Source organism: Trematomus bernacchii, unplaced genomic scaffold (genome assembly GCF_902827165.1).
Source record: "Trematomus bernacchii unplaced genomic scaffold, fTreBer1.1, whole genome shotgun sequence".
In the NCBI taxonomy this organism is placed as follows: Eukaryota; Metazoa; Chordata; class Actinopteri; order Perciformes; family Nototheniidae; genus Trematomus; species Trematomus bernacchii.
In genome coordinates this window covers 616863-635386 of record NW_022987735.1, presented here as the reverse complement: position 1 = coordinate 635386, position 18524 = coordinate 616863, and the positions used below count along the sequence as shown (strand labels likewise).

General features: G+C 41.2%; 1 protein-coding gene across 2 annotated transcripts in view; it reads left to right on the top strand.

Annotated features, from left to right (window-relative positions):
- kcnd2 (potassium voltage-gated channel, Shal-related subfamily, member 2) overlaps positions 1–18524 on the top strand; it is a 31725-nt gene that overhangs the window by 550 nt on the left and 12651 nt on the right. For both annotated transcript variants that reach the window (XM_034145942.1, XM_034145941.1), the window contains exon 2: positions 75–1256. In XM_034145942.1, coding sequence (XP_034001833.1) covers positions 145–1256 — 1112 coding nt within the window. In that variant the 5' untranslated portion in view covers positions 75–144. The remainder of the gene's footprint in view (positions 1–74; positions 1257–18524) is intronic.

Below are 18524 nucleotides of genomic sequence, written 5' to 3'. Positions count from 1 at the left end.
TCTTATCACATTCTGTTAAGCCTAGGTGCTCCAAACGCCTAACCACCAGTTTCTATCTGCTGTTCTTCCTGCAGATGCAATTCGTCTCTGAACCATAGCACTGTGATAACCGGAGCAGGGTTATATTAAACACTGTAGGCCAGCATGGCAGCAGGTGTTGCGGCGTGGCTCCCGTTCGCCCGAGCGGCGGCCATAGGATGGATGCCCGTGGCGAGCACCCCTATGCCTATCCCCCCGCAAGAGAAGAAAAAGGGCAAGGACGGACTCATCATCCTCAACGTGAGTGGGACCAAGTTTCAGACGTGGAGAACCACTTTAGAAAGGTACCCGGACACTTTGCTGGGGAGCACTGAGAGAGACTTCTTTTTCCACGACGAAACAAACGAGTACTTTTTCGACCGTGACCCTGACATCTTTAGACACATCCTCAATTTTTACCGCACGGGGAAACTACACTATCCGCGGCAAGAATGCATAGCCGCGTACGACGAGGAGCTGGCTTTCTTTGGTATTATCGCCGAAATCATTGGGGACTGCTGTTATGAGGAGTACAAGGACCGGCGGCGCGAAAACGCAGAGAGGCTCCAAGACGACGAGGAAATGGACCAGAGCAATGACGTCACGCCGGTGAACCTCACGCATCGGGAGTTCCTGTGGCGGGCTTTTGAAAACCCTCACACCAGCACCATGGCGCTGGTCTTCTACTATGTCACAGGCTTCTTCATTGCCATATCAGTGATGGCCAATGTGGTTGAGACAGTTCCATGTGGGGCGATGCCCAACAGGGCAAAAGAGATGTCTTGTGGAGACCGTTACTCCCTGGCTTTCTTTTGTTTGGACACTGCCTGCGTCATGATATTCACAGTTGAGTATCTTCTCCGATTGATAGCAGCTCCCAGCAGGTACAAGTTCATGAAAAGCGTGATGAGCGTCATCGATGTGGTCGCCATCATGCCTTACTACATCGGCCTGGTCATGACGGATAATGACCAGGTGAGCGGTGCTTTCGTCACGCTGAGGGTCTTCCGGGTCTTTCGGATTTTCAAGTTCTCCCGGCACTCTGCGGGGCTTCGCATCCTGGGCTACACCTTGAAGAGCTGCGCCTCCGAGCTGGGCTTCCTACTATTCTCCCTCACCATGGCCATCATTATCTTTGCAACGGTCATGTTTTATGCAGAAAAAGGCTCCACAGCCAGCAAGTTCACCAGTATCCCCGCAGCGTTTTGGTACACCATTGTCACCATGACAACACTGGGGTAGGTGGCTGCATACAAGTCCATAAAACCCTTTAAGCTGTTTCAACTGTCCATAAATCACCGCCTCACAGCTTACTGCCTCAATGAAACATTCATTGTAATAGCTAAACACGCTACGAAACAAGTCCCCGATTATTCAATTACAGTAATCCTATGAATTCATCAACTATTTTTTTATTTTTCTAATTTGTGAGAAGCTGTTGAATTAGCGTACAGAGCCTAATTTTGGGGCCATTGTTTAAACTAATTGTGTGCAGCCACAGGTGTGCATTTAGTGGGCATATTAACAGCCTCAAGTGCTGCTCAGCCAACAGTCGGCTTTATAGAGGCTTCCGTGCACCATTCACTGCCTATCAATGAGGCTGCACCTCACAGGCAGCCCTTATCCGAAGGTTAGGCCTTGTCCCTGCCTGTTTTTTAATGGCTTTTATTGGATGGGCTCTTTTGAAAAGGTTGCCGCAGCAAACACATACAGTGTGACCAGTAAAAAAGACAGTGGAGGATTTGTTTTGTTGTATTTTTCAGTTTTTTTTATTCCGTGTGAGAGGAAAAATCTTTGGGCCAAAGAAAAAAAGACTCCTAACTGATCAAGATCCTGCATACTGCATTTTCTGGCCAAACAGTGATTAAATTAAAGGCAAAGTAAAAAAATGTATAGACGACACACACATACACACACACACACACACACACACACACACACACACACACACACACACACACACACACACACACACACACACACACACACACACACACACACACACACACACACACACACACACACACACTGCTACCCCTGCATCTCATTAATTCATTCTCTCCCTCTTCTCTTTCTTCCTTTAAAGAGTTACAGTAAACATTTGAATGCTAATGTCATGCTCATGAACAACATCAGCTGTACAATGTGCTGATGTAGCATAACATAATTAAAAGCGGTTAAAACGGTAACATCAAATTAATGTGTATTGATGAGGGCACTCAACCGCTCGGATGCTTGCATGGGTTATTATATTATTTGAGCTATTATTTATTTATTTACTCAGCATTCTGGGGCGGTATGCTTTCCAAGGTGCTGAGAAGTTGTTGTCAGAGAGCGACTGGCTGCTATTGGTTTTTATCCGTTCAGATGAATAAAGTGAATGTGGCATTTGAGTGCCTGAAGTCACGATTATTAAGTCATACAGTGGGAAATAATAATCGGACCGTTTCTAATTTGTGTGTAAAAATATCCTGGTTGCTTATTTACTCGCTGCTGCACGTATGAGGTTGTACAGCCACTCAGCCAATGTTAGTCCTCAGGCGCAGCTACTCACTGATGACACAGAAATGAGATCCTGTTGAAATAATGTTGTCTTTTAATTTCAAAGTCATAACATCACAGATCAAACATTGCAAAACAAACTGCCACTGGCTGTGTGTTATGTGTGTGTGTATAAGTGTGTGCATAAGTGTGTGCTTGAGGATGTGTCTGTTCAAAAGTATACATAACATGTGCACTTTTTCTGTATTACTTTTGGTTTAACTGATGCAGGATTTTTCACGCTTATACAAACAGAACTAATTGCCTGCTTGACTTTTCATGTATTTGATACGGATCCTTCTTGATCTTCATATCTGCATTGATGCAGACACTCGGCACCTGGGTACACTTCAGCTCTGCAGGCAACAGATCTTATTATAATTTTGATTATTATTACTTATTATCACAACGTCATCCTCTCGCTATCTGCAGCGGATGACACTGAGTTAGTGGATTCTCTGTCACCTTAATGGCATACAAAGCTTTTCCCTGCACTCACTCAATACCAGTCGAACTACCACTCACCCTCAAAATGACCAATGAGTGCATAATTAGTGATACGCACGATCTGGTGATTGAAGCGCCTCAAACGTAATGCTGCATTGGCTATGCTTTCCATTCACATTCAAAGCACAGATGAGAGATGAGTTGTGTAAGAGGGTACATTATTTATCTTTGGGAAGCAACAAAGATATTGCTGCATTCAGCCCAGGATCCCCTTTGTGTTGCTTAAGATGGATTTGAAAAAGATGTTCTGCCGTGCGAGAACAAAACTGAAATGTCCTTGGTAATGGGGACGTTTCTGTCACTCTATTGTAAACCATGACAGCCTCTCTGACAGATTTGCAACCTCAACTGAAGCCTTGCAGTGGTGCAGAATGCTGCATAGTGGACCACCGGTGGAGAGGCTGAATACCTATCACTGAAAGACAAAGTCGGCTCCTTCTCATGATCTATCATTGTCTTGAGGTGTGCTTTTAAAAAAAACATACAATCCTACAGTCGAGCTGATTTGTGGTTGTCATTGTCTGCTGAAGACACTGAAGTGAGGGAAATATCTATTGTTGTACTCTCCTCCAGTAACCTTCAAATGCTTATCTGATCAGGGTAAATTAGGTACTCTGATAGTTTATTTCAGATCTCAGCATGCAGAAAAATGTATCCAGGTCTAGCAAATAGTTATTTCAGCAAGATATGGATGTGGTAGTCGTGTCATTCGGTTGCAAATAGCTCTAGAGGGGGTGCTGCGGGTTGTATCCATCTGGGGCTTTTGATTTCATTCTGATAGTCAATGATGCCTTATGCCTGCATGGTATCATGATGCCTTTCCACAACATTTATTTTCAATTTCCCTGACTCCCACCCTGAGGAAGTAAAGACAGTGGTGTGCATTCTGTTTCCCGCTGATGGCCCATTGATTGTGCTTAAGCAGACGTGCAGACATTGGGAGAGCAGGGGCTCCTGTTCAGAGGCACTTGGCAGGCAGCCTGAATGAAAAGGAAGGGTGCCTTGAGACTAGCGGAGAATCAATAGCACTGTGCAGCTGCGTGTCACGCCTCTGCGTGTCTACAGCTCTGTGCCACCAAACACAGGACAAGACCCACTTATCACTCCTTATTTATTGAGTCTAATCTCGGTGGCTGCTTTCGGATACCTGACAAAGAGGAATCTGCCTCTGTCAGAACGCTCCTGCCAAGATCCTGGGTGTGAAAAATATGCGATTGTTATCTGTGTTGTGCAAAAATCTTGTAAACTGCTCTCAGGTCTGAGTGTATGATTGTGTAACTTGATGTACTATTGTCCAGTTAAGGCAGCAATATATTCCAATATAAAGAGAGCATTCAACTTTATCAGGCTGGAATCAGACATTGCAGTGTTTTCTTGCTCTTGTTTTTTCTAGATGATCCACACCGTCAGGGTGAATTAGTTGTAGAGGGACTTTTTGGTGCTTCAGATCTTTTAAGTGATTTAAGGTGTAATGGAGTGCACTGCTGAGAGCAGCTGTGAAAACGGTGGAAGTCAAGCGCAACCCACAAGGGAAGGGGAGTGGGGAGGACAGGGTTCAGTGTGCCACACTCACGTTACTCTGGACACAAACTGACATTACCTCTGACAATCAGAATGAGCCTCAGCTCCACAACAAACCCACGCTTTTCTCCCAATCCTCATATCAATATTTTCATATGCTGCTTCTGAATAATGCTAAGAAAAATAATTTTAAATTACGCATTTGTTGTGGTGTTTACTATGTGCTTTGTTCGCTGCTGCAACAAACACATGTACATTGTTGTCACTCAACAGATGCAAAAATGTATCACCATGTCGTTTGTCTGTGCTACAGCTCCACCCACCAAATACGACTGAAAAGGCTTGACAACTGAGCCCTATAAACCTCTCAAGGTAGGATTTACAAGACAGAGGAGGCAAGGTTAACAGACTTGGGGGTCAGTGTTGGGCCCATAAACCACAGCAAGTGTAACCATTATCATGCTGCCAGTGTTGACACCTCAACCCCATTGCAATCAAAGCCTACAATGCAAATCATTAACGTAATGCTTCGATGTGGTGCAGAGCAAAGCTTTTTGAAGGCCTTTACCACATGTCAAATGTAATTGAAATGTACAGGGACAATCTGCAGGGCCTTTACTGCATCTGTATCGTTGAGATAACAAATGCATTTTTGATGATATACTGTAGTAGGCATGTGGTTTGATGAGTTACAATTCCTCTCGCAGCCAATGCAGAGGATTTTCACTCTGTTTTTTTTCTCAACTGAGCACGACAGTCAGCGAGAACATTTGGTGTGTTTGATGATGTACTGCAAAGGGTGTCATTTTTGTGTTCAGCGGAATACATTACACCACTTGGCATTGTGTATGTTTTGCACATTATGAAAATCAGCAATCCATTATGTGATGAATTACTGTGTAAAGAAGAAGTGGCTGATGTGAGATGTGTAGGCTGCCATTAGCCTGTAGGCCTATAGTGCCTCTCCAGGTGCTTTATTGGGAAAGAGAGGTGATGCTAATATGAGCCTGGTATAATGGTGCTGAAGTGACAGGTGACTTAATGAGGGGAACCTGGCACTGAAATGTGTTATGTGCTGGCTCCTTTCTGCCCATGCAAATGACTTCGAAATGGAGGAGTGAGAGCGAGGGGCGGGAACAGGCAGTCTTCTTCAGAGGAGATTAGGATCATTGTGAAAGACAGAATCTGTGAAAAACAAAACAAAGATGCTCTTTTTTCTGCTAAATTGAAAATACGCAAGCCCCTGCATTCCTTTTATTCTCTTTGTTTTCATCACACTGATGCAGCTTCTCACTGGCAGCTAGAGATTTAAAAGGGTGTTATGGAGGTGTGGGTTGAATGATTGATTAACATTTTATAGGGATTCATAAATTACATATTTATTACATCATATTTATGTACTCTAATAGGTAGAAACTTCAAGACTCTGCAGCTTAAATTATATTTTAATGATAGTATATACTGTATAATAATACAATGGCAAAAAGAAAATGCATTTGTGGTCGGTCAACCCTGAACTGAAAACAGATTATGTCCAGCTGGTAGGTTGATGTGAGGATACTGTCTATGTGAACTGACTCTAAAAGCAGGCATGCGTCACTGCGGATGGTCAGATTGATAAATAATCTATATAGCAAGGACAAAATGGCTGTCCCTCCATTTGATTCGATTTCTTTGACAACCCATCTTCCAGGCAGCACCAATAACACTCGTTGCGTGCAGGGTTTTTCATTAATTCACTTTGAATGTGCTGCATTAAGCAGGGAAATAAACTAGCATGTTCTGCACTCGGGGCCTGGGTAACGTAGTGTGAGGACATAAAATATGGCATCAGTGTTTTTCCCACCGCTCAGCATTTTCATCGTCCTCTTTGTATTGCAAGCAACGTCAAAGATTAATGGAATTTCCTAGAACAAGATTAAAGTTACTCCGAATGAATGCAGCATCAGTGCATTAGGAAATAAGGAGATATGTGAGAAAACACATCACCTCGATTTCATTGTTGTTAGAAAGTGTTTGTTCTGCCTGGCTCCACTTCCCTCCAATCTAACAGCCCAGGGACCCTGACCCCGGTTGAGAGAATGACTGAAATGGGAAAATATTGCCTATTACAGTATGTGACTGTGTCCTATCGTGGAATTTGATATGTTGGAAAAGATAGCGGATGAAAAAGTGTACGCCATGAGATCTGTGGATCAAATGGTGTTCAAATGATAAACCCAAGCCCAACAGCTATCTCCTACTGCGACGTGGCTTATTTACATACTTAGCATTTACATACAGATGGAAATGGCTGGTCTGGTCATGGATATTGGTATGCAGACACGCATAATGCCTCCTCATCACTTTGTTGAGATGTACAACAGTATACTATGTGGATAACCCTGTGCTTAGCATTAGATCCACGCAATTATCCTGTCAGGGTCGCAATGAATGTATACAAATGTTGCTACTATTAATATAGTACATTGCTTTATCTCTATTGAAAAAGGTGCATACCATTGTAATTGTTTACAGAGGCCCTTGGGGTCAAGAGAGAAAGGGGTGACAGATACAACCGATTTTCCATTTTCAATCCCATGCCTAAATAACACCAAGGCCAACATCATTGATGTCCATCAGAGGGCATTCATTATTAAAGTTGATAAATGTAATAACATGTAGGGAGTCCCTCGTGTCATGATTTATGAGGTAAATATTATTATCTCATGATCATGCTGCATTTCCATCAATTTGTAATGTTAAATAACAACATTTTATATATATCTGTATTATGTTGTAACTCTATGAGTGAAGCAACTGCAAAGAGCACATGCATTTATAAGAGTGTTCATTTTTTTTTTTATCAATCTTATTGATGCAAGAATCAATACGCAAACAAGACTAAGTGCTGGTCGTCTCAATCGTTTAGGTATAGATTTATCCACCCCTACAGCACAATGAATCTTCACAAAACACTAGCAGATGTATATAAACCACAGTTATTCACAAATGCAAAAAAAAAACAACAGAGGAGAGTTTAACAGAAATAGCAGAAGAAACTGAGAAACACGAATCAGCTAGCAATGTTTATTTAGTGATGTGATTGTTCCAATACCATTGGAGAAACTATGCTGAGCATTCACCTTTAATAAATAGCTATTTTTAAAGTATCTTAAGGTAGTCCTCGTGTATTTGCTTTTGTTTTTTTCCTTTGCAGTGCTTTTCTATGTTATTGCAGCCTTTTATATATTTAATTATTATGTATGCCACCAACGTCTTGTCAATATGGTGAAGAATGACTTGTTTCCCTTCGCTTGTGCTTTGCTTCCTGGAGTCCTGTTGTCACTGCATCTGGTTTGTGTACACATAAAAACAACAATATGACATTAATTGAGTTAATTAGTACGTTTTAGAGGTGCTTGTTACCTTTGAACAGAGCCAGGCTAGTTTCCTTGTTTCCAGTCTTTATGCTAAGCTATTTCTTTAAACATAACAAACATATTTTTATAACCTTTAAGGACATGGCTTTAACCCAAACAGCAATGTTTCCCTCCTCCTTACCAAGTCTTTGTTGTGCCTAAACCAAAACAAACCTTAACGAGAGCGTCAAATTATAAAACTGATTTCTTTGTCATTAGTTATTTAACAGCTTTTGAAGGCAGAGACACAACAAATAATTGGAAAATGCTTTTATATGTTGTTCTGAAGCGCAGGGACATGCATCGTATCTTGCCTTTTAATCTGGGGGACTTGTTTTGTTTTTTAGGAATTATGTTAATTTGCTTTATTAATAAGAGTTGGATGAACTCTTATTAATAAAGCAAATTAACACAATTCCTAAAATTTTACCAAGTTACTTAAACTGAAGTTCCCTGAGTTATCTTCCTTTAAATCAGAAACGATTGTAATAATATTTTAAAGGTTATTTTAATATATTCCATTTGTATCACTCGTGTCCTTTCATTATGGTCGAGCCTCTCTTCCAACAAAACATTTTCACTGCAGGAACACTTTTCTAAATGTAAGTCCAGCTACTAAAAGTTCCCTTGGAGAGACATAATAGCTACTACCACTCAGTAGTTTAAATGTTCATGCTTGGGGTTGCACTGCAAGGTCAGCAAACTAATTATCGACTCAACATGGTGTTTAAACAACAGAAGAATGAATTGGGCTGAATCATTCCCACAAGTCACATTAGCATTGTGTGGGGAACAAAATCACTGTAATAAATTGTAGAGTTAAACAAATGCAACTCACCGGACCTTTATTTGTTACTTCAGCGTAACACTTTAGCTAATCTGTATACAAGGAACAGAGAGCTGAAACGTTTTGAATGTTCACTATGCCTGTCTGAACCGCTCCCTCACAGTGTAATGTAATGAGTGCTGGTCGGGGGAGAAACAGTTGTTCCTTTATTTGTAGATGCCACTGTCTCTATGGTAAACATTGCACTAGAATTCATTATGCTGCATTTACCACATCTATTCCAGCCCTTGCCCCCTTTCTGACCTCGAAATCCATCTATGCAGCACAGATGTAGGGACAAAAAAGTTTTAAGGAAGGTGATGATAGTCCCACCTGTCAATGTGAAAAGTGTGGGCGGGTTGAATTGCACTTTGCACCGATTTCTTTCTCTCCGGCGCATGGGACAGCATAGCAAACACAATATCTTGAAACGGTGCCAGCTCCTCTAATGCCAGACTGTGAGTATCCCTCCCCCTGACATTTGTCTCTTTATCAAAAACGCCCCTCAGCCAAACAAGCCAACATCTGCGATCAGCAGAGATTCAGAGATTATAGCTAACAGCAATCATCAGTCTGCTGTGTGTACGAAAAGAATTCAAAGTGAGGTAACTTGTGCTCATCTGAAGAGTGATAGGATATCACTAAATAAGGCTTTAAAAAGGAAGTTATGCTTTTTAAGGCCTCTCAGCGAAACATGAGCTGGATGAAATGAAAGTAATGTATAAACTTGACAGTTTCCCCAGTTTTTAAGTATCTGCACTTAAATGCTGTGTAGAATCTATTTATTTCACACTTTTATTGAAAAAAAGTGTGTGATGTTACACCAGTTACTGTCTATCCTGTGAGAGTGTGAAATCAATGGAGACTTTCATGTACCAAAGACAAACAGAAGGCATGGCTTGTCATCAGTTTCTGAGCGAGCGGGGACACTTTGATGCAAACACATTAATTGAAATTTGGTTTACAGCTCATTCATAATACCTGATCGTGAGCGGCTTCACAGCAAAGTCATGAATATTGATTCAGCTTGTTTGCCAGCTTAAAGCGCTGTTGATGAACCGTCTCATTTTTGTCGGAGCTGAGGCATCTTGTTCCAGTTTACAGCACCAGGATACCACAATAAAAGCTCCTCCTGATCAATAGTGATCCCACTTGAATACAATCCTCAATTTGCTGTAAAGGCAGAAAACGGATCTCTGTAAAGCGCACGAGTGTGGCTTTGAATCGAGCGGCCCATACTTGCCACTGTTAACCCAGTTTTTTATTGTCGAGTCTTTGCCACAGGCTCCATAGATTATTAGTTTCCGTACGCAGAATGAATGATAAGAGGCGATGTCCCATTTCAGTTTATGTATTAAGAGCTTCCTCCCGTCTGCCTCGCAGGGAGGTCCTGCTGAGATGAGGGATGTCAGCCTGTCACCCTGACGCATGGCAGCTGTTTCCTGCCTGCCCCAGCTTCTATAAATAGCTAAATATATCACCTAATATAGGCCATTTGGTCAAACAGAAACTAAACAGGGCAGGTGCTCCAGGGCTATATTTTCCTCTTTCACCCCAAACAAATTTCTCATGAGCAGGTGTACCAGTGTCTGGACATTTTCCCTTTTTTTAAACTGTCCCCATGCACACTCAGATGGATGTTATATTAAGCACCATTCATATATGCTATGATGTGAAGACAACTGATCACTTAAATGCACCTAATGCAAGAGCAATTGATTTTGTAAAGGAGAAATATTTCTGTATTTCTGTATAAATTGATACAGTTTCCATCATAGGCTACGGTGGACGCAATAAAATCAATCACACACAACAATAAGATGCAATTGAATTACTATGGTCTTAAAGAACTAGCACCGTGTTAAATCAGCACTTTACTGCCACAGTCTCAATAGGGAAGAAGCATTAAATCTTCACAAAGGGGAAATGGTGATGATGCTTTTATTGTGCCCGCCACCTGTAAATTCAGAGCAGTCACATGGCAGGTTGAAGGCATCACATATCAGTGTCTGTCTTTTGTGTGTATTTCAATGTAATTTACTATCCCACAGTGATAAACCATCGCATTTCTCCGCTTAAACAGACAGCAGGTTTTTTGTTCGCAGCACCAGCAGCGTGGTTCCATGAATGGAAATCGATGTCAGCTGGTTGAGCCAGCCCTATGTTTGAGAATATACGATGGATTTCCATGACATTTTGTACAGATATTTATTGTGCGCAGAGGATAAGGAACACTGGTTTTGATATTAGTGATCCCCGACTTTCCCTCTAGCGCCACCATTAAGATGACATTGAGTGAGACGTGTCTGCAAGAGTTTAGATGATTTTGCTTAAAAGTTGATACACATTTTCGAGTTACCCTCGGGATTAGTTGTAATATTTTTCTTGGTTTGTTGATCTTATCAAATCTGAAAAAACTAAAATGTTGACTTTAATTAAATGTAATATGTCAACAGATTTCACATACATGTATTAGGTTGGTTGAAAGCAATACTATTAGGTTTAAATAAAAAACATTAGGTTAAACTTAATATTATTGCTTTCAACTAACCTAATGCAGTTATGTGAAGTCTGTTGACATAATACATTTAATTAAAGTTAACATTTCAGTTTTTTCACTGCAGTGTCATAATCAGGATGACATTTCAATTCCCCCTATTCTTTGGTTTATGACCAAAAACCTTCAATACTATGACATTTCTATCTGCCTTCGCTGTGGTTTGTTTTTAGCACCAAATAGCAGCCGTTTCATTACATTACATTACATGTCACTTGTTAGACGCTTTTATCCAAAGCGACTTACATACTCAGTACCGTGGGCAATCCCCACAGGAGCAATTTGGGGTGAAGTGTCTTGCCCAGGGACACAACGACATGCTGACTGCAGTGGGGTTTGAACCTGTTACCATCTGATCCTCATGATACCCCACCATAGTAAGGCGACGAATATAGTCTATGGCGAAGCAGAGACTCTCAGAGCTGCTAGTTTACATTTGTGTCAGTAACAGTCTGTCAAGGTAACTTGGTGACAAGGCTAAAACATGTACGACCTGCTACTTCTTGCTCTTTCCTACTGGATGACTTTTAACATGTCATAGTGCTATCACAGCTAATTCTTACATCACGGCTCAAAGGTATCCTGTCAGTGAATTAGTGCTCAGTTCAGGACAGTTTTCTGTCATTCTGTCAGAGCTTCACATTTGGTGTTTGACCCTTTTGTCACAGAGCAGGAGCTTTTGGTGGTGAAATATTTGGCACTCTAAGTATTTCTTTTGTGTGCTGCTTTATACTTCCACAGCACTACATTTGTTAAGGATATTTGACAGCAGTAGTTAGAGATGAAGTGTCATACAAAACCCCTTGGTTAACAAATAATATCTGATACATCAGTAAGATGTGGGCTCACAAATAAAAGTTCAAATGCTCCTTAATAGACATGAAAGTATCAATCATGATAATAAGAATCTGAAAAGGGGCCATTCAAGATTATTAATACTTATATTGATATCGTAAAATAAATGTTGCTCAATAATACTTTTATAATTACTAATCAGTTAGGACCAGAGTAATTATTCCACTAAATATAACATTTCCAACACATGAAAGAAGTGAATACACACTCCAGGGAGTAAATGAGGCTTCCAACTCACAAGGTTACTCCAGGTAAACATATTAAAGCATTGAAATGGCAAATTCTCATCGTACTCTGTCAATGCCTTTTAATACTGTAATGGTTGGATTTCATTGACTTAAAAATTGCACAATTTAATAGCTTTATTTAGACGCCAGTAACTGTATATTGATATGTTTGCTTAGATATTATTGAAGAGTGGGTTTTTCTCCCACCAAAAGGATTTTGTGCCTGTGTATCTCTCTGCAGGCGTCCTACACAGGAGTACCCCTCAACTGCTTAAGGATTGCATTTCTATGTGGGGATTTTCGTTTCTTTTTCAAGGTATTAGAGGAAAACCGTAAACAGTTGATTATTATTTGTATTTTTCCCCTTAGCCAATTGTCCGTAATCCCTGTGGAGGAGCTTAAGAGTCAGATTTCTGGCATGCAATACCTAATTTTTACATAACGACCACAGACAAATGGAGCTTGTGTCATTTTTGACTAACCACACAGCCAGCGAGTTGAGAGGAAAACAGCTCAGACAGGAAGCATAAATGAAAGTAAAGCCGGACATTGTAAAGCAATTTCAGGTCCAGCTTAGTGTCTTTTACTTGCATATTGTGCTACACTCTCACCTGCATGGAAAAACATACTGTGTACACTCCTGATGTAAATGCTTAGCGTAGGTGATCCTCGGGTCCTTGCTGTCCTCTGGAGGTCGAAGGGGAATCATGCATGAGCGTCCTGGGAGACTGATCCAGCATCGGCCTCTCCAATGTGACATTCAATTACCTCCGAAAGGTGAAATGGTCTCATTGTGATTCTGAATCAATTCTGCATGCAGTTTGCTCAGGTTTACTCCTCCAGGCTCTTCTAGATGCTTCTGTGTACATATGTTGGAGACACAAAAACAAGCTGCGTCGTCGCTGTTCCAACTCCCATCTTCTTTTCTGTGAAATGGCATCCATCAAAGTTAATGGGCTGTAATCATCACCACAAATACACTGTCACACGTCCCACTGCTCGCTCCCGAGTATTCAACTCCCAGTCAATGGGATGTAAAGAGTGACAAGCGTGAGGAACACAATTTCCCATATCATTAACGACTACAAGTAGGATTTGGTAGAGAATCCTAAAAGATGAAAAATGTTCTGAGAGTGCGAAGAAGAAACCCTTATCAGATGTGCGTGTGACTACTGACGCTATATTTCGGGAACATATCAACATTTTGATCTTGTTAAATAATTCTTATTAAAGTATGTCACTCAGTCCCGACCTATCTGCTTTGGTAGATTATTTTCTGAAGCAGCCAATCCTGCCGGCTTTATATCAGGATTTCAGCATATAGTGTATTATCTACTTATCTCCAGGGTGTATGCTGCTGGACGTCTGATTATACATTACACAGGCGCACACACACACACACACACACACACACACACACACACACACACACACACACACACACACACACACACACACACACACACACACACACACACACACACACACACACACACACCAACTACTCTTTCAGTGCACTCCAAGAAGACCGTCCCTAAAGTATTTGTGTGTTTGATAGGATGTTTTAGCTGTAGCAGCCCCAGAAGACCATTTGTAGGCCTCAACAGATGGAGTATTCCAATTAGAAAGCGGGCGAGTGAATGGGAGTGATGGGAGGAAAACGTTCCAACTCTTCTTCTCTCCCCCAGGACAGATTGCTAATCTTAGAGTACAGGTAAAAAAACAACATAACTCGTGTTTTGGCGGGGAAACATACGAAAAAGATAAATAAAAGCTAGAAAGCAAGCGTCTGTGATTTGATTCCTTAACACTACACAGTCAAAGCGTTACATTTGATACAGCTTGCTCCTACTCCACATCTACAGTATGTAAAAATATCTCCTTCTGTTGTCTGATTCTTCAAGGGCAGACGTCCCACAAAGCAATTGCTTTGCCATCAGCCAAGACCAAAAAAAAAAGGAGAAGAAATGAAAAAGTGCTTAAATATAGCAACCCCCTGGGATAGTGGGAGGGAGGGCGTGCTGTAGTGTGATTAAAATGAATAACCTTCATTCAGTCACGATTGTTAACGGCACATTCGAATGTGTTGTCTGCGGTGGTGCAAAAGCTCTGCCTGTCTTCAGAGTGTTAACATCATTATTCATCAGGAGCCTGTCCTCTGCAGTGACCAAGACGCACAAGTTATAAATGATGGGAGTTGTGTCATTAAGTACACATACATTCTCCCACTGGCCCGGGGTCGGTTTAACTCAGCCCCCCCACTGCTGTGAAAGTAAATTTAGCTTTAAACACGTTGATAGATTGTGTGGATGCAAGGCCAATTTTCATCTGCAAAATGACCTTTTAGTGGCGTTGTTGTTGTTGTTGTTCAGCCCATGGCGCTGAGTTATTATTTTTCGTGTCATTATTTGATTTGACAGGAGAAATCTCGTGGAGTGAAATGGAAAAAGTAATGATGTCCCCATGCGCAGGAAGTAGTATGTGGTGCAGGTGGGGAGATGGTGGCGTCAGCGAGCACAGCAGCTCCATGCTCTGCCCCGGGGGCCAGTCAGCAGCTGTTAGAGGAGATGCAGCTCTTCCCAATACATCCCCGCAGGTTCTCGCTGGTTCCTGCTACTCGCTGTTATCTGGCCTCGCTGCTGTCGCCGTCCTGGCTGCTGTCCACACTCTCTGAGAGAGCGCTCAGTACATTTTTACGCTTCGCCACCCCCTCTGTCTCATCCCAACCGCCGCTATTCCCCTCAGCCTCACTGTGAGATTTTTGAAGTGTTTCTTTGAACTTGCAGCTGTTTTTTTAAACGGCTGGAATTTGTACCTTCATGTTTGTTTCAAAGACACTCTCTCAGGAATATAAAAAGCTTCTTTCACTGGCATGACACGTTTTTTTTGCTATTAGGTTCTGTATCTACAGCGTCCCATCTGAGGCATTAACTATCCTGCACTAGAGTGTAGTTTGGCATGTAGTACAGGAAAGCAAACCTGAAGATGTGGGGCTGCAGCTGTTCGGTGTAAAAAAGCTGATATAGACATTTTAAAGTTGCAACTCAAACAGAATCGAGAAGTTTTCTGGTGTTGAGCATGAGGAAAATTGATCGGCCCCCCAAACATGTAATATCCTAAGACTTATCCTCTCCTCCAAATTCCAGGGCTTTATTCGGCCTATTTTTACTTGATTTGTTTGCCTCAAGTCTTTTTATTTTAGCTTTTATAGAAACATTGACCTTCACAGAGACTGCAGAATGATATTCAATCAATCAGGGAAGTTAATTCTTGACTTGGAACAGTAATTAGCTTAAACAATCTGAATATAAGGTTCATTATCAGTGAATGGAGTTTGCTCAGTATTTTAGATAAAGAATTCACAAGTTCCATCTTCTTAAATGTGAGGAAGTGCTGCTTTACTTTGTCTTTTATAATTGGCAATTAAATAACCTTTTGGTTTTTAACTGTTGGTCAAGACATCAGATTTCAGGTGTGGTGATAAGCATTTTCAATTATTTTATGACATTCAATTATAATAGTTTAAACAGATGACCAATTAAAGAGACACTTGTGTGATATTTAAGTGCACTTCCATAAACGTTGGTTATGTGAGAGATACATTAAGGAAAGAATTGTCATAAAGTGACGTTCATTACTTCTTTCAAATTCCAATAGTTTGTAACTCAGACTATGTTAATCATTAAGGCTCAGAGCACAGATAAAACTGATGAAACCAAAATCAGGGGTTATTTCTGTACTTGACAAACCTTCTCCAGAGCCACGGAAGATATTATACGTCCTTTGTTACAAATTAAGTCCTCCTTATAATGAGAAAACTAATCTTCATGTGTAAAGCTGGTGCTCTTTCAAATAAATGTTTAAAAAGCACTCTAGATGAATAGATACTGAACATAATCAGCGAAATGGCTACATCTGGCACATTTAAACTTAACATGTAAATGTTTCTTTACAGTAAGTGTAATATTGCCAAGAGCAAAAAACTCACTGGGGCCCAAAATCTTGTGACTGTTCTCTGTCGTTAAAAAAGCAGATTTTTAGATACTGTAAGTCATGAATGCACACGCTGCAAACTTAGAGTAAAGGGGCCAGTTGGTGGAGGGAGCTGATATCCAGCGGCTGCTCTGTGTGGAATCGCACATCAAAGTTAATCTTTCACCGTCTGCTCTGGCGCCGCGGAGCACTAATCTGCTGTCAGTGTAATGAGGCTGCTGGACCCGGTCTCCCATCCAACACACAGGCACTAATGCACAATACTTTTCACAGTTTCCTCTCCTCCATCACCTGACCACACAAGAAAGGGTACCGGGGTCACTATGAAATCTCGTCGGGTCAATACTAGTGGACCATTTGCATCGATTGGCATGTACAGTATGCACCAGTAAGAGGCCTGATCCCTTTTGTCTTTGTGATGAGGGGGTTCACATTGAACAACAATACAACTCATTATATTAGCAGTGGTGGAATGTAACTACGTATTTTCTTTATAATTATACTACTTACATTTGAAATTGAAAGCCAATATTGTAATTTTAACTCCATTATGTTTATCGGACAGCTTTAAATACTTTGAAGATTCAGATTTTTAGCAAATACAAACTATACATCAACTTATAAATATTCTATGATATCAAGCAGCAGTATTTAACGTTATAAAAATTAGCTCTACCTTTACCAGCTGTGAAAACATGCATAACTAATCATAATTCAGTAATTTCATATATGGTTCTTAATAAGTGGCCATTAGGCTTAACAAGTGCAAATAATTGTGGTACTTGAGTATTTTTTGATTCCAATAATTGTACTTTTATTTGGAAAGAATGACTTTTACTTGTAACAGAATCTTTCTACAATGAAGTATTGATAATTGTACTTAAAGGTTCCATGTCATGGCCATTTCTACTTATCATAATTCCATTGTTGAGGTATAATAGAATAGATTTATATTGTGCAATTTTCCAAACTCACATTGGTTTCTCATACAACATCTCTGTATGTGAGTATGTGTATTCACTCTCTGTCCTAAACGGCTTGTTGGAGCTCCTGCCCCCCCCTCCCTGTGAGCTCGCCCACTCTGTTCTGATGAGATCACCACCAATACAGCGGAACATCAGTGATTATGTGTTACAATGGCGTTTGTTAGCAACCAGAAAATGACACCAGTAATGACAAACAGATGAGAATGCTGCGTGGGGTCTGGGTGCCGTTGGCGGAACGTTGCGCGGCTCGCTGCTGCGAGGAGCGGACAGTGTGAGCTGGGTTCATTTCCTGCTAGCTGCGTGGGGTCTGCGAGACAGCGAGACAGCGCGAATGGACGCGGGAAGGGGGGGGGGGGTTGGTTAACTCTGATTGGTTAGCTGGCCGGCTCTGTTGTGATTGGTCAACTGCTTAGAGATGTCCCGCCCTTAGCATATAACGTACAATGTGTTGGAGTGCTAGCCAATTGAAGTGTGAGTGTTACATTACATTTGTTTTCTCAATGGCTAATCTCTCGTCTCACCTCTGACCCCGCCTCAGACCTCCACACACCAGGGGTGAGGTAACTCTCCGCCTGCTCCATCAGAGCTTCCAATGTTCAAGAAAATGCCACCACTCCCTGCCGATTAACCTATGATGAATACTGAATGAGTTCATTAGCATAATCGCTTGAGTGTCTGATGATTTCATTTTATTATCACGTTCTCTCATAATCCATAGCGCTGGCACCCCTTCGTGCTTTCAACCCTTCTTTCATGTTCCTTTGCCCCCCCCATTCAGCCACGCAGCAGTGTTATTGCATTATCAAAGCATTATACAGACCTTATGAGAATATATTTTTAGCCCCTGGCTTTCTAATGTAAGGAGGATGGGTAATCTAAACATGGAATTACAAATTACTGTGAGCAATGTTTGAGTCAGTTTTTTCATCTCGGCCTTCCTAATGGAAGACATCCAGACCGTAACACACACAAATTATAACTCTCAAATATGCTGTTCTCAGGATAACGTGCTATTTTGTGTGTCCATGAGGATACTTAACCCTCGTAAAACTTCTATTAATACAGAACAGCCATTTATCTTGTAATTAAAAG